At 45.7% G+C, this 26,420-nt stretch overlaps 2 protein-coding genes across 4 annotated transcripts in view; both read right to left on the reverse strand.

Annotated features, from left to right (window-relative positions):
- Window positions 1–439: 439 nt before the first annotated feature.
- Window positions 440–7,458, reverse strand: REEP2 (receptor accessory protein 2). 2 transcript variants are annotated; one of them, XM_080676341.1, is made up of 8 exons: window positions 6,845–7,229; window positions 5,040–5,112; window positions 4,688–4,764; window positions 2,765–2,885; window positions 2,434–2,547; window positions 1,935–2,082; window positions 1,713–1,843; window positions 440–1,629 (listed from the first exon to the last, which is right to left on the reverse strand). In XM_080676341.1, exons 1-8 carry the CDS (start codon window positions 6,874–6,876, stop codon window positions 1,561–1,563), a joined length of 765 nt encoding a protein of 254 aa, XP_080532467.1. In that variant the 5' UTR covers window positions 6,877–7,229; the 3' UTR covers window positions 440–1,560. The 2 variants fall into 2 exon arrangements, with proteins under 2 accessions (XP_080532467.1, XP_080532468.1); XM_080676342.1 differs by having other exon boundaries at window positions 442–1,629; window positions 1,935–2,076; window positions 6,845–7,458.
- A 1,564-nt stretch (window positions 7,459–9,022) lies between these two features.
- KDM3B (lysine demethylase 3B) overlaps window positions 9,023–26,420 on the reverse strand; it is a 61,436-nt gene continuing 44,038 nt past the window's right edge. For both annotated transcript variants that reach the window (XM_080672403.1, XM_080672404.1), the window contains 13 exons: window positions 24,765–24,872; window positions 23,730–23,857; window positions 22,168–22,441; window positions 21,190–21,446; window positions 18,527–18,793; window positions 17,319–17,490; window positions 16,820–16,910; window positions 16,548–16,678; window positions 15,135–15,254; window positions 13,536–13,675; window positions 13,104–13,280; window positions 12,290–12,424; window positions 9,023–10,463 (listed from right to left, as the gene is read on the reverse strand). In XM_080672403.1, the coding sequence (XP_080528529.1) occupies window positions 10,383–10,463; window positions 12,290–12,424; window positions 13,104–13,280; window positions 13,536–13,675; window positions 15,135–15,254; window positions 16,548–16,678; window positions 16,820–16,910; window positions 17,319–17,490; window positions 18,527–18,793; window positions 21,190–21,446; window positions 22,168–22,441; window positions 23,730–23,857; window positions 24,765–24,872 (2,081 nt within the window). In that variant the 3' untranslated portion in view covers window positions 9,023–10,382. The remainder of the gene's footprint in view (window positions 10,464–12,289; window positions 12,425–13,103; window positions 13,281–13,535; window positions 13,676–15,134; window positions 15,255–16,547; window positions 16,679–16,819; window positions 16,911–17,318; window positions 17,491–18,526; window positions 18,794–21,189; window positions 21,447–22,167; window positions 22,442–23,729; window positions 23,858–24,764; window positions 24,873–26,420) is intronic.

The following is a 26,420-nucleotide window of genomic DNA, read 5'->3' on the forward strand; positions in this document are numbered from 1 at the left end:
TCAGACATGGGCCTTGGGACTGTTTCCTATCTCCACCTCTTTCTTCAACCCACCTGTCTCCTCCTTTCAGAGTCTCACAGCCCCCGTCCAACATTTTTTAGCCTTTGTGGGCATCCAACCCTCCAGGCCTGCCGGGGAGGCCTTATCGGGGTCTTTTTCCCCAGAGTTTACACCTGGCACTTTTCATGAGGTACCAGAAAGTCCTTTTGGGGAGGGGTTTCAGGGCAGGAGGCCCTAGGGGGTTGAGGCCCCTAACTCTTCTTAAGACCTGACCCCTCTTGGTCCCCTGACTCTATCTTGAACCCCAAACTATTTTCCAGAACTCCTGATGCTCACACTCTGGTCTCTTTCCCACTCCCTCCCACAGCTGGGTCCTGAGTCTCACTTCAGGTCCTTCCCCCCTGGACTGGGTGGGGCGAGAACAAGCACAGAGGCTGAAATCGATGAAGTGCCAGAGTTTGGTTTATTGGCTCATCCAGTGCCAGAGGTCCAATGAGCATCCACTCTCCACTGAACTGGGAGACCCTTGGCTCCTGAATTTTTCTTCTTCACACATTCCTCCTGGCTCTGACTGAAACTGCGGCAGAAGCTGGGGCAGGGTGTGAAGCACAGGCTGGGCTCTGACAGGGTCTGCTCACATGGGTCCTAGTCTGCTGGGCACAGGAAGAGGACCCTGGGAGAAAGGAGGATGGCCTCTGGGTGTGGAGAAAAGGAGCTGGCTCCCCAGGGGCCTCTCCTGTGGGCCCTGAAGCGTAGAGGAGCCCAGCCCAGGGGCAGGAAAGGGAAGAGGCAAAAAAGAATTGAGGGCAGAGAAGGAGGTGAGCCGCTCCTCGCAGCCCCATTACCTCATGGGCTGTCGTCCTCTGAGGCTCAGAAACTAGGAAGGAGGGCTGAGGGTGGGAGGTCACTGCTGGAGGGAAAGTCCTTTACCCCAAATACCCATAGCCCTAGACCCAGAAACACACACACACGCTCATTCGCACACCCCTGGAACCCCACCTCCTTTTAGTGGGGACGTGTGGCACACAGTTCATCCAGTGCCCCAGCTCCAGCTCCCGCCTGGCCGTACTGGTCACTTCAGCACACACTAAGGCCCTGTGCTCCCTTCAGGGCTATGGCCTGGAGCCCCTGCCCAGGTTCCCCGAGGCTTCCCCACTCCCTCCCTCCCCAGGTGCCTTCAGGCCGGCTCTGGTCCATCTGGGCTATGACTGTCCCCGGCCCAGGGAGAGCAGTAGGTGCACTGTAGGACCTCAGAGAAGCTGATGGCCATGGCTTTCAGCAAGGCACTGGGAGGGCACATAGAGCTGGGGTGGGGACAATGGCAGTTCAGGTTCTGAGGAGCCCCCACCTCCTTGGGTGGCTCAGTCCTCAGCTCCAGGCCCAGCCTCTACCTTCAAACCCCACCCCCCCAACAGGACCTCCCTCCTCTTTTCCAAGCCCTTCCAAAAAAGTGGCCTCTGGGCAGGCACCAGAAACAGCCATCTGAGGGGCCCTGGGCCTGAGACACATGGGCTACGGGCACAGTGTGGAGCAGGGCTCTGTGGCCTGGGGGTCGGGACCTCAAGCCGAGTCACCCCCGCCAGAGGTCTTCTTCTTGGGCCGGGTCTTCACCGCCTTGGAAGCCAGTGGCTGTGGGAAGGAGGGAGGAAGTCAGAGAACGCTCAGCCTGGAGACACAGCCCCTCCCCCTCTCACCAACTTCTTGGTTCTCACCTCAGTTTTGGGCACTTTTTTGATGGGTTTGAGCCTCTTAGGGGCCTTGTCTCCCACATCATCCTCAGAGGTTTCTGTCCGGGAATCTGCCTGGTTCGTGCTAGGCCTTAAACTCAGGGCAGGGTCATCTCCTGGTTGTGGGAAGCAAAGGAGAACAGGGGTCCGGGTGTCTCTGTCCCCTGGTCACCTCCTTGCCCTCATGCCTGGCTGTCCAGCCTGTACCTAGGTCCTCAATGGTGTCCAGGAGGCTGCCGGGGCTGGGTCGGAGGTGGCTGTCAGGCCCGTGCAGGGGCAGTGAGTCCTCGTCCCGGATCAGGGTCAGGTCCTGCATGCTGAAGCTTCGCAGCTTCTCTGACAGCACCCCCTGGCCCTAGGGTCACCACCACGCACCGGAAGAACCGGAGGAAGGGGCGGGGTGGAGAGAGTGGTCACCAAGGGGCACTGGGAAGCCACTGGGCTCAGTGCCTTCCCCACACTGTCCTCATCCAGCCCTAAGGTGGCACTGACAGGCTGGGGCCATCCTTTTCCTTTGGACTGATGAGGAAACTGTGGCTTGGGGAGTGGAAGTCACTCAGCTGGCGTGTGGTAGAGCTAGGATTGGAACCCGGCTGCACAAGCCCCAAACCTTCACAGCCCTGAGGACAGGGTGGAAGCAGGACCTAATCAGGGGGACGAGATGAACAGGTGGGGCCCCAGGTGCTTGGGTCTGCCCCCATCTCACCTTGGCAGCAGCTGTGACCGCAGCATTGGCGGCCAAGTTCAGGCCCCTCTTGCCCACCCTCATCATGGTCTCATAGCTCTTGTCTCGGGCCTGAGTGATGTACTCGTCGATCTCCTGAGGGGTCAGAGGGGAGCAAGGAAGAGGTGAGGGCTGGCCCCCTTGGCCAGGCCCTGCCCTGCTCTCGTTCACACCTGGGCAAGGCACTGCCTGCTGCAGAAGGCCAGGGCCCTGCCAGGTCACTTCAGGCTCTGGGAAGGCCAGGAATGTACGTGGCTGCAGGCGCTGGGCTGCCTTGGCCTGGGGCGGGCTGGGAAGCAGAGTGGGAGCAAACCTTCTCCTTGTTGGATAGTGTTGGGTGCACGAACTTGCGGTAGAGCACGCTGGAGCCCTTGGTATAAGGGGACAGCAGCCATATTACAAAGGCGATCTTGAGCTCAAAGTAGAAGGGGAACCTGTTGTGGGGACAGAGGCAAACCCGGGGCAGGGAGTCAGGAGGTGCACTGATGCCCTGTATGACTCTGGCGAGCTTCCCACCAAGTGCATTGGGGTCCCATGTGGCTTAGGAGACTGGTCATTTCAAATCTCAAGGGGACTGGGAGGCTCAGCCAAGACCCCAATGGGAAGGTGAGAAGTGAGCCCAGTAGGAGGTCCCCTTGGCAGTGGCTCCCTTGCCCTCTTCTCTCTTGGGAGTACCCAGCCCTCTCACCCTGAAAGAAGACACCCTACTCCTCTGTTCTGGGGTCAACACCCAGGGTGCTCCCTAACCTTCTAGGTCTACTGTGCCCTCACCCGCTTCTTCTCTGCCCTTTCCGCCCATGAAGACAGGGGCTTCGCCCTAGCTGGTTTGGCTCAGTGGATAGTGCGTTGGCCTGTGAACTGGGGGGTCTCGGGTTCGATTCTGGTCAAGGGCACATGCCCAGGTTATGGGCTTGATCCCCAGTGGGGGATGTGCAGGAGGCAGCCTATTAATGATTCTCTCTCATCATTGATGTTTCTCTCTCTCTCTTCCTCTTCCTTCCTCTCTGAAATTAATAAAAAGACAGGGGCTTCTCCAGCTGTGCTCTGGGCACTATCCCTTGCTGCCAAGACATGCCCCTTGCTTTTAAGGACTATTCTCCTTCCCCACTGTTTCCTCTCTCAGATCACAAACTCCTTCAGGCATGTCTCCTACATCCTCACAAAGCATCCGTCAGAGCTCTCTCCTTTGCCTGTGTTAGTCAAGAGGCATCTATACTCACTGCCCTCAATTTTCAACCCACTTTCCTCCCTGTGCTAAAATTATTTTTCTCAAAGGCCATAGGCCCTTGCACAGCAGGTCTTGAAATAACTCCTCATTCAATGCCATTTTGTTATAATGTTGATGAGCTGCTGTAGGAACTTAATTCTTATTAATATATCAATTAGCCTGTGGTAAAATTGGTTTCATTATATATCACTTCGCTTAAAGTTGCAGAACCTGCCCTAGCCAGTTTGGCTTAGTGGATAGAGCATCTGCCTGTGGACTGAAGGGTCCTGGGTTCGATTCCAGTCAAGGGCACATGCCCGGGTTGTGGGCTCCATCCCCAGTAGGGGGCGTGCAGGAGGCAGCCAATCAATGATTCTCTCTCATCACTGATGTTTCTCTCTATCCCTCTCCCTTCCTCTCTGAAATCAATAAAAATATTTTTTTTAAAAAGTTGCAGAACCTGTCAGTGACGTTAGGTAATGGATAACTGTAACTTATAAATGCAATGATCTTTTGTCCTCTACCTCTCCCTAAAACTCTCTTCTCTTGACTTCTAGTGTACTGTGTGTGCTATGTTAGTCTTCTCTTCCAAACACATTTGCCCATTTAATGAACATTTTTGAGCTCCTGCTGTGAATATAGAGATGATTAAGGCATGCCCTCCCTGTCCTCATCGTGTTTATACATAGTCTAGTAGTGTCTGAAAAATGTCTTTGAAGTACAATCATTCAAGGTGTATAGGACTGAAACATTCATAAATGGAGAAACTGAGGCTAGAGAGCTGTGACCTGCCAAACGTCACAGGAAACCTGGCAGTAACAGCTTTCCTGAATTCTATTGTGGTGCTTTGGCTGCCACCAAAAAGAAACGTGAAGGGTGTGTTTGTCCTTATTCTGCTGATCAAGACAGGCCTGGATGGGGTGGGAGGGGCATTCAGAACCCCACAGAACTGTGGTCTCATGGCTGGCTGGGTAGAGAAAGCCAGATGCCTTGGGCCCCAAGATGCAGGGAGGGGTTGCTGGACCTCACCAGGAGAGCACGATATCCGTGAGTGTCTCAGCCGTGGTGAAGAAGGCAAAGACGATCCAGTACATCATCCATTTCACCTGAGGGTACAGAGGGCAGCGTTGGCTGGGGCCTGAGGGGCCTCTGCCTGCCAACTACACTGGGCGTTCTGTGGGGAAGGGAACACTTAGGACCTCAGTTTTGCCTGAGGGTCACACCTGGGCAGGGGGAAAGGAACACACAGGAATCTCCTTTGAACCAGAGTCTCATTAGTGCCAATAGCATTGGTATAGTCACCCCATTTATGATATGACCCACTGTCCTCCCCTATCTCTGCCATGTGGGTTGGGTTGGAGCTGAAGAGTCATACACTCACATATTCCTTCACGTTTTTTGTCTTCACGGCTTTGTAGGAAGAATAGGCTGGGTACAGTGTGCCAAAGATGAGCCTAGGGAGGCAGGCATGGTTACTGGGCCCCTTGGCCAAGAGCAGTGGCCTCTCCCTCCCAGCTCTGCATCAGCCCCTGGGTAGGTAATGGGAACTGGATTGATGAACTCAAGACTCAGGTCATACACAAGCATGGAAGTCCTAGCCAACTGAGGTGCTGTCCCTTCCCAGCTCTATTGTTCAGTTTCTCTCCAGCCCCTGAGATATGGAAAGACCCAGAAGCCAGAGGGTCCGATGTGGTCTCTTCAGCCATGATCCTTTGGTTATGCACAAACCTATATGGGAGTGGGTGTCTAGTTACTGCCACCAGGGTGTCTTCCTTCTCCAAACACCATGTTCATTCATATCCATCTGCCCTGTCTCATAGCCATGCTGGGTATGGCTAGGTCGGCAAGGGTTCCTGATACTCTAACAGGGCACTCTACCTGGCAGTCAGTGGCACCACTGTGGCCCTGGGGAGCAGAGGGCATAGGGGCAGGAAGCCCTGTGAGGGGCAAAGAGGTTTATTCCCCCATGTAAACCCTCTTGGGACCAGTCTCAGGGGCGGCCCTGGGCCCTGGCTGGAGTGGACCTGGTGGTGATCCCACTAGAGACCACACACAGGCCTCAGGTGAGGGGATAGGAGGGCTATGCCCCTCAGGGAGCTCATCCAGACAAGAGAGCGGCAGCCACTCTGAAGGCCACATGAAATATGGCCCTGGGTTCCCTCTGGGTGGGATGGGAAAGAGGAAGGAAGGGGATTCCAGTCTAGAGGAAGCCAGGACACAAACACATGACAGCACTGAATGGGAAGAAGGCAGCAGGGAGGGGATTCAGGGGGTCAGTTCTGTGGAAGCTGAGGGCCAGGGTCCTGAGATGGGGCAGGGGCTGGCTGAGGCTCATGAGGAGCCCCTGCAGGCCCAACCCTTTGACAATGTAGGGGTACTGCCTGCTCCCACAGGGACCCACCTATTAGAGGCAGGGGACTTCCAACCTGACCTGTAGAGATGGGGTGGGGGTGGAATCCTCAAGGACAAAACCTGGGGTTGTGGGAGCAGGGTTCCTCCTGGAGTCGGGGATGTGGAATGAAGGCCACCTAACGCCCCCCCCCCCCCCTTCCATGGCTTTCACAATCCCAGGCTGAGCACATACATCCTCTCTGGGTTACCTCCCACACTTTGTCCCCCAAACGTCTCTGCTTCCCCACACCCAGATGGGACCCCTGGAGGGCCTTCAGAGAATGTGCCCTCATCCCCCACCCCTGACAGTCAGTGGAAGAGGGAGGAGGGACCCAGCCCTTTGGAGAGGCTAAGGTTGCTGCCATGGCCCTAAAGTATGGAATAACCAGGCCCTGCCTTGCTCCCCACTCTTCCATTAGCTTCCCCCAGGGAGATGAGGGCCCAGATCAGAGCAGCTCCTCCAGACATCTCCGTTAGGTGGGGGAAGGGACATGCCCGCCTCCCCCATAAATCAATCCATGCTGCTCAGCCCTAGGATGAGGGAGGGCGAAGGAGCAGGGAAATTCAAGATAAAAGGGGTAGAAGCCAGGCCTGCCAGGCTCCTCAATATCCCCCCCAGTCCTGGGTCCCACCCTCAATGTCTCTGGGGACCACAAATAGGGACGACGTGTCTTTAGGTGACTGTGCTGTGTGAAGCCCCGAGCGGTCCATCCCGGCTTCAATACCCCGCAGCCCCCACCCAGCCCCAGCCCCATCCCCGGCCCCAGCCCCTCCGCCCGCCGCCGCGGCACTCACACCACCAGGCGAGAGATGATCCAGGACACCATGGCGGGCGCGGGGCGCGGACCCCGCCAGGGCCGAGGATGCAGCTGCCGAGGTCGAACTGTGACAGCAGGAGCCGCAGTAGCAGTAGCAATAGCAATAGCAGTATTAGCAGCAGCAGCAGCAGCAGCAGCAGCCGCGGCGGCCGCGGAGCAACCAGCCCCTGCGTTAAAGGGGAGGTCCCTGCCGCAGCGGCGGGCCGTGGGCGGTGGCGGTTCTTAAAGGGGAGGCCGCGCGCCCCCCGCACCTGCTGTCCCGGGCATGCGCCTTTGACCTCAGAGCCTGGCCTTCCCCTCTATCGCCTGCTTGGGTTCCAAGCCCTGGTTGAAGTCCTCGGAGGCCTTCGCGGGTCCATCCTGATATCCCAGCCCTGCCCACATCGTGTCTTAAAGGTTTAAAAATCCCACGAGGAATAACAGCCATGACTTCTGAGCGCTTGTGTGCCAGGCCCTGTGCTAAGAGCTTCCCATGCATTATTTCAGTGAATCCTCACGACCACCCTCTAAGGCAGAGGTTATAATTATCCCTCATTTCAAAGATAAAGAAATGGGAAGCGTATGGAGGTTCAATAATTTGCCAAGTGTCACAAAACCACTAAGTCATGTGTGTAAGATATGAACCCAGGCAGTGTACTTTAAATAGGCTACTTCTCCCAATGATGACTCGCAAATCCTCCCCCTCCGTCACAGGCCCAGGCCCTGTAAAGACATCTACCCAAGAACTCTTGAAGTCTAAGGTATAGCTGCACCTGTCCACCCCACCAATCACCCCAGTTTGAAGAAAAAACCCCAATCTGACCTGCTTTTTTAGCATTGTCAGTTCCTAAGCTTTGCAGGGGAGCCCTGTGCTCTCAAGGTGAATACTCTGGGGGAGGGGAGTCAGACCTTGGAAGGCCTGGGGTCTAGGTAGGAGGTGGATGGGGAGCTCCACCCAGTTTCACTTCCATCAGCAAGCACTGGCAGCTGTGTATGCCCTAATTCTGAAGCCATTTATATCCAGAATGTAGGCTAGCCCTAGCCCGCCTCCTGATTTTCACCAAAGCAACAAAGCGCCAACCTCCACAACTCCCCTTCTCTCCCATGCTTTCCTTTCCTGTCCCATTTCAAAGCTTCTGCATTCATCTACCCTTGATGTGGAGGTGTAATCCTGGTGATCACAGCATCAACCCGTGCCTGTCCAGGCTCAAAGGATATGCTCAGAGCTCTGTATCTGTTATGGTCCTATTCAAACTCGTTATCTTTGAACCACACAGCGATCTATTTCCACCCTGATAATTGTATTTCCAGGCTTAAACACTTGGAAGTCGTTTTCAACAGGCTTGAGAAGTGGCCTCTAATGATCCCTCTTGCTATTCTTTACAACTTCCTCTTAAGAAGGCCTTTTCTAATTAGAGTCTAGTCTAGTCTGTCCTAACTCCTCAAGCCACTTTCATTGCTGCTTGATAAAAACAAATCCCTTTTGGGGTCTTCTCCCGCCAACTCCGAGATGGATCTAGAGCCGTTTCCTATGTGGGCAGCCCGGCTTCCTGCTTTGAAGACCGCCCCTCCCCACCACTGATTGCCCAGAACCTTGTCAGGTGGTCCCCATGAGCCTCCCCTCACCCTCCCAGGCAAACTTCCCCAGGAAGGTAGGCCCCACCTTCTCCACTCCATTCACTTATGAGTAAAATTACCCTTCCTCCTGTCCTCTAACTGATGTGGCTCCCTTCCCTTCACCCTCAAGCTCTCAAACCACAATGGCCTGGCACTTCTCTCTCCAAATCTTGAACAAATTCAGAAGCAAAGAATAATAATTAGATGCAGTAATGTAATGAAGATCTGAAAACAAATCATCCTCCACTTCCAACCCCACCCTCCACCTGGCCTTGCTTTTTATTTCTGTTTTTATTGATTTCAGAAAACTTCCACAGCGGAGTTTTCAGAAAGGGAGAGGGAGAGATAGAAACATCAATGATAAAAGAATCACTGATCAGCTGCCACCTGCAACTCCCCCTACTGGGGATTGAACCCCCAAACCCAAGCATGTACCCTGACTGGGAATCGAACTGTGACCTCCTGGTTCCTAGGTTGATGCTCAACCATTGAGCTACAACAGCCAGGCTGGCCTTGTTTTTAGAATGGCTGGCACAAGAAGAATTTAGTCCACTCAAAACAGATTTGTTAGATTTTTAATAAGAACATGGAAATCCCAATCAGCCCTTCAACAAAATTAAAATACAGAAAGTGAAATTAAAGGTATTCTACAGTAAATGACTTTTATTAAAAAAAAAAAAAACACAAAAAACTGTGAACATATAAACAAGCCTTCAGGGCACTACAGTACAGCCAGAAAGAAGATACATTTTCCAATGTACCCATGGGCCAATGAATTCCATTATTTTCAAATAAATTTTTAATAAAACTCCACTGAGTTGGAAAGTTTTGCTGAAAATATTTCTGGACAAAAAACCCAAAAAACAAAAAGCCTCATGTAGGAAAATCACTTTCCCTCGAATTTGGAACTGTTACGAGGAGTCCGTCCCAAGGGAACGCTGGTAGCAGATGGAAATGGTTCCTGGAGTCACCAGTGTGTGTATGTGTGGAGCATACCACAGCTCAGACAGGACAACGCTCTTTCTCAGATGGCTGTTCCCTCAAGATAGGACTGAGATGGGAGGGGGAGAAACAAAAAGAATCCCAAAATGCCAATTCTTTTAAATTCTGCTTTGGCTGATTTTGTGCTATAATGGGCAGTTGATTTCTAAAAATCATATTTCTTCAAAGTGTTTTATCGAAAGGAAGACTAAATGTAATGTGCCTTTCCTCATAATCCAGGAAAACAACTGTGGTATTTCAAAAATTCTAAAAATATCTACTTTCATGAAATAGTAACTATTTCACTACAAACCTATTTTTCACTAAATACACACGTTCCTAATCCTGGAGCCTCCTAGGAAAAGCAGTGGGTCCTCCCTGGGTCCTGCAAGACTCCAGTGTTCATGGGAGAGATTGTGGGGAATGGCTTCACCCTGTCTCCTGGGATGGGCTGTGTCAGAGGTCACGTGCAGAGACACTGTTAGGCTTCCACCAGGCATGTTTAAGCGATTAGCCCCTACTTGTACCAGTTATGTGATTCCCCATACCTCCAAACATTCCCAATTTACTAGGCACGAGAGAAAAAAAAAAAAAAAAGAAAAGAAAGGTGTGCCCACATTCCTGGTTTCCACAAATCCCAGATCATAAGACTTCAGGAAAGCCCAGCGATGTTCAGGCAATTCAGAGTCCCAAAGACCACAGGATGGGAATGTGGCACCCTCGGCTTGGAGTCTGAAACTATGTGTGAACTTTGCGACTTTCCTGTGTCACAACCTTCAGTGTTGAGGCAGCGTAGAAAAGAGTGGCTGGAGAGTTTGTAATACTGACCACACTGGCTCCAAGTGAAGCACCTCTGCTCCAGCAGAGAACCCTGCCGTTCCCTGTTTGTGTGTGAGTGAAAGACCTGCTTCACAGGGGAGTTTGCAATTTCTCCACGCCTAAGACCTTGCCAGTTTGGATTCATGAGCCTTGAGGGTGCCAACAGCATCTTTCACTGCATGATAGATGATGTTCTTCACCTGGAGAGAGCAAACAGCAGTCAGAGCATGGCAGTCCCATGTTGTCTTCTGCAAATGAAAACGTGTGTTCTAGGCTGCCTATATGCCCACTTGTTAGTGAAGAAGGCCCTCAACCAGGACTGTTTGCTTCCCATACCCATCCTAAAGAGGACTTACAAGTCACATAGGATGTAAGGTCTATATTCAAAAAGGAATAATGAAATCATTTTTAAGGCTATATAATCACCACTATCTATATGCTTGCTATGTGCTGGGCATGACTGCTAAGTTCTTTATGTGGACTTTCATTTAATTCTTACCATAATCCCATGAGGTACATTTTATTATCATCTCTCATTTTACAGACGAGAAACTGAAGAAATCAAGGTTCCATGGTTAAGAACCTCGCCTAAGGTCCTGTAGTGAATAAGAATGCATTCAAACAAAGTGGGCAGGTAGGATTATTGGGTATTTTTTCCTTATATGTATTTTCTAATTTGTCTAAAATGAGGTAAGAAGATAGAGTAAAAGTTACTGAAATAAAGTGAATAACCTAAAGATAGTTTTAAACTAAGATGGTGAGTATTCTGAGGAAGGAAAGCAGGGAGATGGAATGGAGACTTCAACAATGTTTATGTTGTATATATGTATGCATATATGTGTTTTATTTCTTAAGCTGTGTGATGGGCACACAAGCCCCCTTGTGCTACTCTCTACTAAATTTTTTGTATTAATTCAACAAATATTTACTGAGTACCTACTATACAACCAATATTGTGCTAGGGAAAAGCAGAGAATAAAATGGTAAAATCCCTGCCTTTTATAGTTTAAATAGCTTACATTCTAGTAGGGATAGGAACCAACAGATAAAATACAATGTTAGGTGGTAAAAAATACCACAGAGAATATGAAGCAGAGGATGGGAAGTGCTGGAGGTAACCTGGTAGAAGTTGAAACCTAATGGAGGTGGCGTCTGAAATTCGTATGCCTGAATATTCGCACTATGTCTATAATGTCAATGTTACCTACTTACCAATACGATTATACTCTGTATAAGAATTAGATGGTTGAAATGGTTTACAATTTTGAAAAAGGAACAAGGTTGAAGGTGACTGGAAACACCAACCACCAAGAAAAATCTCCAACTGCACTGGTCACTGACCAAAGAAGACACACCTGAGCCACAGGCTGATGGAGGCGAACAGGCCACAAGTGAGAGGCTGGGAGTGTGTACTCAGAATGCTGAGGTTCTGCTCAGGCAAGCTTGCTTCTTTCTTCTTATATGCTACTGAAGCACCTGAGTGTATTAACAATGCAATTCTGCCCTTAAAGTTCTAATTCACTTTAGGTGCAGAGGAAAACCGAATCTGATTGTCCAGCTTAGATCTACAAGGGGAAAACAATCCCCACTCCTCTTAGGCCACGGACTGCAGTCATTAGCAGAGCTCTAAGCAACTCAGTCTGCACAGAAATTTGCTCTGAGAAGCCACTCCAGAGAAATATCCCTTCTCAGAAACATTCTCAGAAAAAAACTGTCACAATGCTTTTCTCACCTGACTGGGGAAGTCAATCTAGTTGCAGTTAACACTGAAACATTCTATATCCCAGGGGCGGAGAAATAGAAGACTGTTACACTGTAAATTATTAGGTTAAAACATGAGTATTCTCTAAAACCAAATCGGAAGAGGACTGATTAAATACTTCCTTGGGGGCGGACTCCATACCCCAGAGCTCCCTTTATTATCTCTCCACAGTTTTCCCTCCCAGAGAACACTCTCAGGAAACAGAATGTGCCTCCTGTGTATGTCATCGAGTAGGAGATGAAAAGTGAAGGAGGAGCTATTTACCTGCAGTTTATCCTCATGATTTGTATGAGTGTTAGAGAGATGCCTGAATTCCTGCGTTAGGCGGAAACAGTGCTTTACGTGTTCTGGAGATACAAAATCTTCTGCTACTTTTATGCAGCTGTATAGATTGTGCACCTGGGAGGGAAAATATCAGGCATTAGAGATTTAGTAACACATGCAAAATTATATAGTTAAAAAAACAACTTTAGAAATATTTATAATAATTTCATTTTTATAAAGACAACACTTGTGGAAAAATTGTAAGTATAAATTTATAAATAAAACATTAGTATATGCATAGAAAAGTATCTAGGAAAATATATACAAAACTATTAACAGTAGGCTACCTTGGAGGAAGGCAGGATGAGGGGATCAAAAAGGGGTATGGGAGCCTGAACAGCATGGCTCAGTGGTTGAGCGTCTACCTATGAACCAGGAGGTCACGGTTCAATGCCCAGTCAGGGTATATGCCCAGTGGGGACATGCAGGAGGCAGCCAATCAATGATTCTTTCTCCATCATTGACGTTTCTATCTCTTTCTCCCTCTCTGAAATCAATAAAAATATATTTAAAAAAAAGGGAGGGGTAATGGGAGTTGAGCTGAGACTTTCACTTTTTCTTTAATAGTTTCCATTGTTTAAAAAATTCTAAATGAGCATTTAAAATTACATAGAAGAAAATTAAAAACCAAACATAAGTTGTAGTTTAAGAGCAATTTGTCTAACCCAGCCATTTATATTTATAGCCAGATTAGCAAGAAAGAAATAAGGAAGCTCATGGGACTATGAGGCCCAATTCCCGAAATGGAACCCACCTGGTGTGGGGCTCCAGCAGGTATGAAGACGGCATCTCCCAGGAACTGAACGATGGCCCAGCCTTGCACACCATATTCTTCGTAGAGTCGCTTACGGAGGGTCTGGTCCAGGTACCAACTTTGGTCATGAATTGGGTCATGATCAGGGGGATTCTCTTGGCCTTGCTCTTCTCCAACCTGAAGCCATGACCAAAACACAAAGACAGAAAAATCAATAAATTATGAACAGCATAAATCCAACTTGTTGCAGCAGTGTCCCTCGTGGGCCAAAGCTTTCTTCTAAACAACATCCTCTAGGTGTAGATTCAGGCCTTTGGGGCATTTTGACAAGAGGCACAGGTCTGTAATGCCAGGAACCCCACATGAAATACCTTAGGCAGGCTGTCTCTGCATTCCCAGACCTTTAGTCTGTGAACTGGGTGCCCACCTCACCTTTCGGAGCAGCTCCCGGATCTTTTCTGCATCCTTGGCTGCATAGATGTGCCACAAAGCACCAGGCTTCTCCTTTCCATCGTGAATCCTCTGCTTTGTCACCTCATCAGCATCTCCCTCGTCAATTGTCTTGAGTACTTCTGAAAAGAGCAAAAGGCCACTTTTCAATGTAACCAGCCATTTTAGTACCTCTGAGTGAAGCAAAATGTCTAATTCAAACAAGTTTAGTCTCTACTATTCTTATGTCTCTGGAATAATACAAGGTAGAATCAAAGAATCAAAAGTCATATAGGTCTAAGCTTCCTAAACACAGGAAGAGCAATCTTAATCTTTCTTACTTCACAGAGACTCAGCATTTTTTGGAGGCATAGCTTTCCTTTACAACATATTTCTTTTTTTAAAAAAATATTTTTATTGTTTTTAGAGCGGAAAGGAGGGGGAGAGATAGAAACAACAATGATGAGAGAGAATCATCGATTGGCTGCCTCCTGCATGCTCCCTACTGGGGATTAAGCCAACAACCCGGGCATGTGCCCTTGACTGTAACCGAACCTGGGACCCTTTAGCTGCAGGCCGACACTCTATCCACTGAGCCAAACCAGCTAGGGCCCTTTAAAATATACCTCTTGTTCAAACTGTGTAATCATATCTTATGTTCAAACTACAGGTTAGTTCCTGCTGCAAGTAGATGAACTCTATACTTTCTCAAGACCTCTTCTAAATGCTATGGATACTATGGGTTTAAGGTCATGAAGCATAAAGCTTCTCTGGCAAGTTACGAGGGCTGGCTTCTAATGCTTATATATTACAACCTCTCAAAGGACAACACAGTGGAAGGATCTGTAGATGTGCAGCATCAAAAGCAAATGTATGCAGGCAGGACATATACCAAAGTAATGATACTGATTATCTATGAACCTTGAGATTTTGAGTTACTTATTTTCTTCTTTAAAATTGTCTATGTTTTCTAAAACTTCCATAATTAACACATGTTAATCTTATACTGAGATAGCAGGGAGTGTAAATGGAGCAAAATACACTTTCATGCTTCATTTCTGTGCAAGTGACCTGTCTTTATCATCTGTCATCCACAGCTATCTGGCTGATGACCAAGTAGGCTGGTTTGCCATTCCTTCTTCATTCCTCTTTGTGGTGCTACACATTCTCCCAGGAGAATGACTGGTCAGATACACAAGCAGCCTCTTCTCTGCTAAAACCTCCCTTTGTCTAAAAACATCCCCTGGGCACCATATTAGGCCTGGCAGAAAATGAAGAAAAAGCCACTGCCTGACTGGCGTGGCTCAGTGGTTGAGCGTCGACCTATGAACCAGGAGGTGATGGTTTGATTCCCAGTCAGGGCACATGCTTGGGTTGCAGGCTCGATCCCCAGTGTGGGGTGTGCAGGAGGCAACCGATCAATGATTCTCTCATCATTGATGTTTCTGTTTCTCTCTCCCTTCCTCTCTGAAATCAATAAAAATATATTTTAAAAAATAAATAAAAGAAAAAGCCACTGGCCCTGATTGAGGGGAAGACACCCAATTCTATTCCCAAGGCCATGCCTAACCATCCTGAAGCAGTGGATTCTAGAAATCGTACCTTCATCATGAGCACCCTCCCCGATGGGGATCCCAACATACACCATCACGTTAACTGCATCAGACACATCCAAGTGAAGATTTGTTGTGCCAACTCTTCTATCTTCCGCTGTTATCAAGCCTGAAGACAAAAGATATGCAAGGTGAAAGAGAATATTTTGAAGAATCCATATAGACCCTGCAAGTGAAAACATACTCAAAGATACTTTTAACTGAGTAACATTGGAAGAATATCTTGCTTATGACTTTCATCTCTTTTCTAGCCTTTTAAGACTGATTTCTAGCTTGGCTGATACTACTGTTTTACTAGCTTTGGCTACTGAACCAATTTCACCCCCCAAAAAATGACCTTTTCATTTTTTAGAAGAGGGAGAGGGAGGGAGAGAGGAAGAGAGAGAAGCATCGATAGGTTCCCTCCCATATGTGCCCCGATTGAGGACTAAACCCTTGACCCTTTGGTGCATGGGAGGATGCTCCAACAAGCTTGAGCCACACTGGCCAGGACAAAAATGATCACTTCTTTTTAAATTGATTTTTAGAGAGAGGAAAGGAAAGGGAGAGAGAGAGAAACATTGATGTGGGAGCAAAGCATCGATCGGCTGCTTCCTGCATGCCCCCACTGGGGAATCCAGCCCACAACTTGGGCATGTGCCCTTACCAGGAGTTGAACTGGCAACCTTTCTGTGCACAGGATGATGCCCCACCAACTGAGCCACTCTAGTCAGGGCAGAAATGATTTCTTCTTCAAAAGCAAAACAGATATGGGCATTAGGACATGTATCAAATATAGCTTGGCCCTAGCTAGTTTGGCTCAGTGGATAGAGTGTCGGCCTGCGGACCAAAGGATCCCAGGTTCAGTTCTGATCCAGGGCACGTACATCGGTTGCAGGCTCCTCCCTGGCCCAGAGCCCTGGTCGGGGCTCGTGCAGGAGGCAACCAATCGATGTGTTTATCTCATATCGATATTTCTCTCTGTCTTTCCCTCTCTCTAAAAATCAATAGAAAAATATCCTCGGGTGAAGATTAAAAAAATAAATAAAAAAAATAAACAAATATAGCTTGGTTTTCACAGTGATTTAGGACATTACTGAAACTTCACAAAGAGCTGGTTGGGTAGCATGGTACTCAGATTCTTCACTGTTACTTTACCAAGTCTCTTAAAAACGAAGAATCGTGTCTCCTTGTATAGAATTTTTGAGAGGATACTTTCTAACTACCACAGACATACAAACTGACTGGACCCATATGGATATTATGCAAACTAGTATGATGAAAGCAAACATATTCAAGACCACCCTGGATACTATTAACTTCTCTAGCACCTGACACTGCCCTCTATCATCTCTATACTCCCTTTATAGGTGAAATGGGAACAATAATGTCCAAAAAGAGCAATATGGCCTCGCTCTCATACCATAGGCATTGTACATCTTGGGGCCGAGATCAGGCCTTACGAAGTAGCTGGGTAGCCTAGAGGCCAGATTGAGTCTGCCATCTCGTTTGGTATATTCTGGTAGAGGAAGGTTCTCCATCAGATCTTCAAACCTACAAAAAAAGCAGGAAAGATGACTTAATTTGTTAACCGGGGGAAAAAGGCAAAGAGGCAAAGTTCATTTTTCTGTGATGACTTTGTGACGGCTTCAGCAAGGAAAAGTCTCTCAAGATGACCCACTGTAATTCACTAACCTTGTTGGCATCATGTCCCGAAAATCTTCCCCAGGAGGCCAGTCCTTGAGTTTGAGCACCATTGGCTGTCCATCTTCTGACCTTAATCGTTCTGGAAGACAGAAACACTCTCGCAAACAGCTGCTGGGCTGGCTGTTGCCTGATTCTCCAGGGACTACAAAATTTAGGAGGCTAAGAGAAGACTAAGCTCTTATTTTCAGACTTGTAAACTCCCATAATGGACTAGATGGGCTGTTTTTCTCACCCACTGCTTTAGTACACCTATAATTTTCCACCTCAGAGGAATTCTATCCCCCTTCCTTAGGGTGAAAGTGTGCTCCACACACTCTGTGGATCACGTGCTTAAGCTCAGATGAGCTCTGGGAGTTATGCAATTGCCAAGCCAGCTACCTGGTTAGCACCAGGCAAAAATGTTCCTCCCACCAAGAGGCTATACGTTGCTTTTCCGTGGGTATAACTGAACACAGAGATGCTCGAACTAGATATAAGAGCTACTTACTGCATATGATCTCAAAGCCATCCCAGAAATCCCGAACTTTCACATCGGAAATTATAGCACAGTTCCTGCAGTTCACCAAGTCCACATCCTGGTCTCCAAATTCTTGGCTAAAGGCTTCTGGCTTCCAGAGTTCAGACTTGAGCTTTTTATGTACCCCTGAAACCAGCACTGGCTGTGGAAAGAAAAATATCCCACTTAGGAAATACTTTGAGCTCAGGGCTAAGGGATAGAATAGAAGGGTTTCCTGGGGGCCAACTTTTCTTGTCCATGATGATTTATTGTTCCTTCCCAGTTTCAGAATCTATGGATTTCAACCTGTCACCTACGGCAAATGAAAACTACTCATACTTCATTATATTTCACTCTCACCCTGGGAATGTGCCATGGAAATCACGTCTGTTGCCCTGGTATCTATCACTATTTTGAGAGAACAAAATGTGACAAATGCAGCTTTTAGAATACTTCCTCACAGTGAGAATGAAAAAAAAAAAATCCAGACAATTCCATAACCTCTCCCTTCCTCAAGCACCTTCTAAAGTATAAAAATTAGGCAGCGTTACAAAAAAAAAAAAAAAAAAAAAAAAAAAAAAAAAAAAAAAAAAAAAGAAAAAAAAGAAAAGAAAAAGAAATCCTTTAAAATAAAAGGCTAATATGCAAATTGTCCCCTTGGGAGTTTGACCCACAGGGAATTTGACCACTCGCTATGACATGTGCTGACCACTAGGGGGTGGTGCAGAATGAAGGAAGGCCCTGATGGGCCCTGATCACCGGCCAGGCCTAGCGCACGAATTTTGTGCACCGGGCCTTTAGTAAATAAATAAAGAAAAAAAAATTAGGCAATGTTATCACACTATCACAAAAACTTGCATGGCCTTAAAATATTTACCTAGAAAAAGTACCACCCACTTCCACCCACCTTGGTCTCACCCCACACATCACACTTAAGGATTTTCCCCTAAAGGTGTCATTAATGCTAGCTCACCACCTAACAGGAATTTCAACTGCCCTATTAAGAACAGAGGTCCACAGCTTAGAAATAAAAGAATCCATAATGTATTCTTAGGACTCTTTGATTTTTAAAAATCCAAGAAAACTCGAAGTAGCAAGACTGTTTACAATGAACTTACTTATATCTCTCAGAGAGACTTGCAACTCTCCTGGTGGCTGTGGCAGATAGGCAGCACAGGGAACTGCTTATTCTTGCTTACCTGGCCTTGCTTCCAACACTCTCGGAAGATCTTCCAATTGTTTTTGTTGCTGGGGTCATGGAGACAGAGAAGTCTCCCATCACAGAGCCAGGAGTGAGAGGTATGGGGGTCCAGCACATTTAACCCCATCACCATCTCCTTCACCTCCTTTTGTGTATCAGTCAAGTTGCAGGCCCGCTTTGCAGCATCTGAGGTTTTCTTATTTTCTACCACTGAGGCAATAATGTGGTCAAGGAAGTTGGGTAAACTGGCCTTGTTCTTCACTCCCTGCCAGACACAAATCCATCAGGTAAGTTTGACTGAGGCAACATGAAAAGAGCATTCACAAATTTGTCTAATAGCTGTATTCATAAGAAGGAGTTCTGCTTACTTGATTAGATTTCATAAAAGTTAAAATGTCTTTTATAATTCGAGGAGGGAACCTATTAAGTCAGTATCTTAAATTTCCCTATCCTTCATATTTGCTTCACATTAATGAAAGGAAAGTACAGAAAGATCCCCTGTGCCTCAAGAGATTTGATACCTAAGAAATATCTTTGCATTGAGCCCTTAATTTGTATTAAGCATATGCATGTAGACCAGAGGGATCACAAAATACTGTAAATGAGTAAAAAAGATAATTTACTTTGAGGGTTATCAATTTTGTGGCTACAATGCCCAAGGGATACATAAAATAATTGGGCTTTAGTAAACTTAATAATAATATGCCTGCTATGCCTAAAGTTTTACTAATCATTATCTCTATAGAGTACATGTAATCATAAAACATCCTGAGAAAATTTAAAAATAAAAATAAAAACTGGAAGGGGGAGGGGGAGCTAAGAGCAAGTATAAAAAAAATAGCGCCAAAGTAATTTCTTTAAAGTCATTTATCCAAAAGAGACAACCCACACTGTACAAGGTTCAACCACCCACAGTTCATCAAATTTCAGCTACTAATCATAAAATAGAATGAGAAACATGTTTATGTACTAGTTTGAAATGATTTTTAAGATATATAAACTGGAAACAGAAAAACACTATGTAGAACATTTGTGTAAAAAGAGGGGAAAAAGCTATGTACACATGATAATATCCCTGAAAGGACACTCATGAAACAATAGTGACCTCTAGAAGGGGAAACATGTGGCTGGGAGACACCAAGGAAGAAGATTTTTCACTGTATCTTTAAAATTGTGTACCTTATGAATTCACTTGTTCAGCAAATGCTTACTAAACACCTACTATGTATCAAACACTGTGGCACTAGGGATATAGTGATGAATAAAACAATAAAAAATGCCTTTAAGGAGAGGTGATCGACAATAAATAAAACATACAGTAAGTCAGATGGTAGTTAAGTGCAATGGTAAAAATAGTAAGTATAGAAAAAACAGATATGAGTGGAGGATGGGAGTGGGATGGACTTTTTAAAAGGTGATCTAAGAAGTCTTACTGAGAAGGTGACATTTTGGGAGGGAGGAGAGAAAGTTGATGAAGCAAGCCATGTGGTTACCCGAGAAAGAAAGCTCTAGGTGGAGGAAAGGACGGGTGCAAGGGCTCTGAAGAGGTGCATGCCGGACCATGTTCAAGGAACAGCAAGAAGTTGTGCGAGGACGGAAGAGGGTGAACAAGAGGGAGAGTGGTAGCTGAAGTCAGAGAAGTGAGGAGAAGACATACAGCTGGGGTGGAGCCTTAAAGTCCACTGAAAGGACACTGCTTATATTATGAGAGAAACAGGAAGTCTATGAAGGATTTTAGGCAGAGGTGACATGATTTGACCTATATTTAATTTATTAAAAAATATTTTTATTGTTTTCAGAGAGGAAGGGAGAGGAAGAGAGAGAAACATCATTGATGAGAGAGAATCATTGACTGGCTGCCTTCCGCACAGCCCCTACTGGGGGTCGAGCCTGCAACCTGAGCATGTGCCCTTGACCGGAATTGAACCTGGGACCATTCAGTCTGCAGGCTGACACTCTATCCACTGAGACAAACCAGCTAGGGCTTGACCTGTATTTTAAAAGGATTACCTAGCTGCTTTGTAAAATAGACTGCAGAGTGAAAAGGGAAGCAATAAAGAGGGCCTGAGTAATTTTCTGCAAAAATGCACGCAAGAAGATGTTGGCTCAGACCAGAGGGAAAGCAACGGACCTGATGAGAAATGAGTGGACTCTATACATTTTGAAGGTCAAACTGAAAGGATTTGCTGACAGATTAGATATGAAATGTGAAAGAGGGGAGTCCCAAATGACTGCAAGATTGGAGAATGGAGATTCAACTGGTCAAAAGAGAAAAACTAAAGTAGAAGCAAGCAGGCTTACAGGTAGATCAGGAGTGTGGTCTTAAGAAGTGTTAAGTTTGAGGCATCTGTTAGATATCCAAGAGAATACAATACCAATATATTGCCTAGGTAAAAAAAATAAAAATTAATGCCTGTCAAGAAAACAAAGTAGTTTCTACTGATGATAGATAATTTCAACGTCTCATGTCCACTAACTTCCTAACATGGCACAAAAGGTTCACTACGTAAAAGGACCCCAAACTTTATGTGAAGAAAGATCGTTGGCTGGAAAATGTAGCCAACACAAGTCACCCACATACCCTCTAACCCAGCTATCAGATTTCTGATGGTTCTCTCATGGAAAAGCAGCAACGGCTAGAGTTGTAGAGAGGACACTTACTGCTGAGGATGTAGAGAAGACCGGGGGGAAGGGTATGCCTGTGTCCAAGGGGGTTTGAGGAAGCTTTCCGGGACCGGAGTGAAGGAGGTCTCGAAGGCTAGAGCCTTCGGTTTTGTTGTTGGAGGCAGTGGGACCCAGTAACAGACTGTTAAAAAGCTTTGGAGTCAACGGAGAGACCTTTGCAGTGGAGTTGAACGAGTCCAGCCCAAAGGGTGAATGAGACTCTTTACTGAGCACCGACCTCAGGGACCCTGCTTCTGTAAGAACATAACCGGCAATAGCATTAGCACAACAAGGAACACCCAGCAGGCAAATGACTCCTAAAAATCAGCCAAGTGGGTAGGAGGGAAGACTTTCCTCTCCCCTGCCCCCTAGACTATGTTTGGTTTGTCTGGGCCAAGCCTGATGAGCTATAACTATGGTAGGTTTCATGGCCAAGGAGAAGCTCTCCTACTTCTTCCTTTCTTTTCCAGATCTGGATTTCACACTTTTGTTCCCATCCACCTTTCATTTCCCTCACTTTCTAAGACAGTGTTTCTTCCAGTGGGTCTCTAGATCACTTGAAGTGGGGAATCACCTGGAGTGCTTGTTAAAAATGGAGATTCTTGGTCTTATCCTCATTTAATAGTTCTGGTGGGGCACACGGAATCTGCATTTTTAAAGATTCCCCAGGCAATTCTTGTGCCCAGTGAAAACTGTTTAGCCCTGGCTGCATAACAGAGCCATTTGGGAAGCTTATTAAAAATCTTGCATCAATTTTGTCTAAAAGAGGTCTGGGGTAGAGACCAGGCATGTGCCTTTTTTATAAAGCTCCACTTCTAGAAAAAGTCACATGAGATTCCCTTGTTTTATGTGATCAGCCAGAGAAAGCAAGTGGCATGTTTCATAAATGTGGATGGTAATGTGTGAGTTTGAAGAATCCAAGAATAACTCAAGTGTTCCACCCACATGCAGGGCAGAGGCTTCTGTTCATCTCACCTTTTGTTTCTTCTTTAGCTTTCTGAGTTGCCAAATCCGCCAACCAGTGCAGGGCAGAGGAGGGTGGGGCTGTGTCAGGACAAAGGGGCCTGATGGCTTTTAGCTCACTACTGCTGTTTGATGCCAAACTGTCTGCTTTTGGAGGCTCATCAGCTCTGATGTCAGTGCTGTCAGCTTTGGGATCGGGCTCTGGAGTTGTTACCGCTGCAGTTCCTCCTCCACCTGAGAAGGTGGTTTCACTTCCAGAAGAGGCACTAGGGTTTATGGTAGGAAGCTAAAGCACAGAAGGCCAACATCGTTAAGAGTGCTGTCCTTGTGGAGCAAAAGTAATGGCTACATAGGTCTATTTAGAGGACTCTAAGTCAGGGAAAACAATCTGAAACTATCCCATAAACTGTTCATTCATTCAGTCAATATATATTTATTGAGTCATATGATGTGACATAAACTAGCTAAGTTCTGTGGAAAGAGCAGTGAAAAAGGCTTGAAAATAAAACATGGTTTTATTGAGCATGTCTAAGGCTCAAATTTGGCAATGGCAAATTGGTGATCAGAATTTGACCCCATGGAGCTGTTTTGAAGATTAAATGAGATAGTATATGCAAAGAGCTTAGTTTATTTTCTGGCACACATAACTCAATAAATGTTTATTATTCTATTCTTGAAACTTCCATATGATTTGCTTTAATATGGCAACTCTACTGAAAATATATCTTGAGGTCCCTCAGCATTAATCCCTGTGCCTTTTATTGACCAGGTGTTAATAGTAGCATTCCTGGAAGGGCCTCCAAATGTAAGCAGTTAGTTGTGTATATGTGAGTTTAAACACACACACACACACACACACACTAAAATAAAATAAAATAAAAATAAAAACACACACAAAAAAAGCCCAGCCTGCATGGTTCAGTGGTTGAGTGTTGACCTATGAACCAGGACATCATGGTTTGATTCCCGGTTAGGGCACATGCCCAGTGTTGTGGGCTCAATCCCCAGTAGGGGGCTTCAGGAGGCAACAGATCAATGAGTCTCTCTCATCACTGATGTTTCTATCTCTTTCTCCCTCTCCCTTCCTCTCTGAAATCAATATAAATATAGTTTAAAAAATAATAATTAAACACACACACACACACACACACACACAACCACCCCAGCCTCTTGTTCAAAATAGTCACAAATAGGAATGACCTCTACCTCTGACACAGCAATGAGAAAACCAGACTCTCTTTGGAGGTTGGGATTGCTTTTAGGGTAGAATGATCCCAGCTCAGCAGGCCAATCTTCAGATCTCTGTCCTTTGTACCTAACATGACAAGGACAGGATCCATGCACAGAGAGGACTGTATTCCTAGTAACTTTTTCTATACTCTTCACCTACACTGGACCCTGAGGTATAAATCTTGACAAGATACAAAGAATCTCTTTGTATTATTTATCAACTAAAATGTGAATTGGCTTTAAAGATGAATCAAGAGAAACTTGTACCAGTCAGAGGGAATTAAAATCCCTTGAATAACTCTTATTAAAGTTTCACTCAGTTATACCCACACACACCACTTTACCTGTGACATCCCATTGGTGACAGCAGGTCTCAACACAGATTTGTTTTGCCGACTAATACAAGGGCAGTTTGCTTTAATTCCCCATTTGCCCCGGGCAGCATGTACCATATCTCCAATATTATAAAGAGCTGGAAAAGAGACACAATAATAACAATATTAGAATTCCCATATGTTCAGGTGTTGTGCTGAAGACCTTACTTAAATTATCTCCCTCAATGTTAAAGAGTATGTAAACATTTGAAATGTACAAGAAAAAGTTATACCTAAAAAACACAACAACAACAACAAAAAGTCCCCCCAAAAAACACAAACAAAAACAACACTAGAAAAAGTGGGGAGGAAAAAAAAGGCCAATTTAAACTTGACACAAACCTTTAACTAATGCTTAGACCGGAAGGGAGCAGGCATCCTGCCACTGCACTCAGGGAGCCCTTCTGCTTGGAAGCACTGGGGTATAAAGGGTGCAGGTGTGCTCCCCCAGCCCCAAGCGTTCTTTTGTGAAGAAAAATATAGGCAGGAGTTTTGCAGGCTCACCACCTTTAATGCATATGTGTTAGTGGAAGTGTGCAAGCTGGAAACAGACTGTCCAGAGGAAGCAATGAAGTAAACTGGGACTTTGACACAAACATGACCAGTTACTCCTGCTGTTAAATCGCCTTCTTCAGTTTGATTAGTTTCATGTTTGATTAGCTTCAGTTGGATTTTTAAAAACCTAAAACCAAAGGTCTTTCTGACAGTATGGGACTGGATTTTTCTATTTTGGTCCTGCCAACCATAAAAATGTAAAATGATATGTGGAAAAGTAATCAACCTCCCCAACCAGAAAGATGAAGCAAAATGTCTGCAGTGGCTGCATACAACCTAACACCTCTCTAAATATTCAAATCCTTGGAGAAATCTAGTGAGGTTTAAAAAATATATAAGGCTGGCATAAACTATTTCACCAACTTTATGATGTGTAAATTCTATCTTTAAACCACCCCTCCCCCCCGCCCTCGCTTCCACACACCAAATCTAAAACAGGAATTTCCTTACCTGTGCCAGGGATAATCTGGGTGGGCATTAGATTCTCTGGCTCATGGGACTGCCCCTTTGCACATTTTAACCAGGAGAAAACCTCTTCATCACCCATCTCTTCTGTTTCTGAAATAAATAAAATGCCTTCACTTATGAGGTCACAAGACATAGCACATTTCCATCTCCCTTCCTAAAGTTCCCTTGGAGCCCTCTGCAGTCAATACCCCTTTTTCAACCCTTGGCCACTAATGATCAACTTTCTAACACTAAAGTTTTGCTTTTTTCTAGAATTTCATATAACTGGAAGTATACAGTATATAGTCATTTGCATTGGGCTTCTTTTATTTAGCATCATGATCTTGAAATTCATCCATATTGTTGCATGTATCAGTAATTCACTCCTTTTTATGGCTGAGTGGAATTCCAGGGTATGAATGTACCAGTTTTTGTTTACCCATTCATTGGCTGGTGGACATTTAACTTGTTTCCAAATGTTGGCTATTATGAATAAAGCTACTATAAATATTCAGGTACAAGTCTTTCTCTGGATATGTTTTAATTTCTTTTATAAATACCTAGAAGCGGGATGCTATGTCTTCATCTGGCTTTGATATCAGTGTAATGCTGCCTTCATAAATGAGTTCCTAGCCCTAACTGGTTTGGCTCAGTGGATAGAGCGTCGGCCTGCAGACTGAAAGGTCCCAGGTTCGATTCCAGTCAAGGGCATGTACCTTGGTTGCGGGCACATGCCCAGTAGAAGGTGTGCAGGAGGCAGCTGATCAATGTGTCTCTCTCATTGATGTTTCTAACTCTCTTTCCCTCTCCCTTCCTCTCTGTAAAATATCAATAAAATATATTACAATAAATAAATAAAAGATAAATAAGTTCCTAAGCGTTTCCTCCTATTTTCTGAGTTTGTGTAGAATTGGTATTATTTCCTTCTTAAATGTTTGATACAACTTTGGGCCTAAAGTTTTCTTTGTTGGAAGATTTTCTAAACTACAAATTCAATTACTTAATATAAGGTTATATAGGTTGTATTTCTTCTTGAGGAATTTTGACAGTTTGTCTTTCATGAAATTTGTCCATTATATCTAAGTTGTCAAATGTTTCAGTATAATGATCTGTAGTAATGACCTATCAGTCCTAATATTGGTAAAGTGCATCTTCTCACCCCCCCCCTTTTTTTTTTTACTAGTTTTCTCAAGCAGAAGTTTAGCTGTTTGAAATATTGCTTCTTTTCTAATATAGGTGTTTAGTGCTTTAAATTCCCCTCTAAGTGCTGCTTTAATTGTATTCCACAAATGTTGATCCACTGTGTTTGAACCTTATTTATTTAAAAATATCTTCTCATTTCTCTTGTGATTTTTTTCCCTTTGAGCCACTGGATATTTAAAACTGTGTTGTTGCCCTGGCCACTGTTGCTCAGTTGGTTGAGCATCGTCCATGTACTGAAAGGTTATCGGCTCAATTCCTGGTCAGGGCACATGTCCAGGTTGCTGGTTCAGTCTCCAGTAGGGGTGTGTGTACAGGAGGCAACCAACTGATATTTCTCTCACACTGATGTTTCTCTCTCTCTCAAATCAATAAAAACATATTTAAAAACAAACGAACCAAAAAACCCCAGAAGTTCACTTTACAAATATTAGATTTTTCCAGATAACTTTCTATTTC

The sequence above is a fragment of the Plecotus auritus genome (assembly GCF_963455305.1).
Source record: "Plecotus auritus genome assembly, chromosome: 6".
Classification (NCBI taxonomy): Eukaryota; Metazoa; Chordata; class Mammalia; order Chiroptera; family Vespertilionidae; genus Plecotus; species Plecotus auritus.

Coding starts and splice junctions, on each gene's coding strand:
- REEP2 (XM_080676341.1), bottom strand. CDS start 6,876: ATGGTGTCCTGGATCATCTCTCGCCTGGTGGT. Junction 1,844..1,934: donor GGACACCATTGAGGACCTAG/GTACAGGCTGGA, acceptor TCCCACAACCAG/GAGATGACCCTGCCCTGAGT. Junction 1,630..1,712: donor AAAAAGTGCCCAAAACTGAG/GTGAGAACCAAG, acceptor TCCTTCCCACAG/CCACTGGCTTCCAAGGCGGT.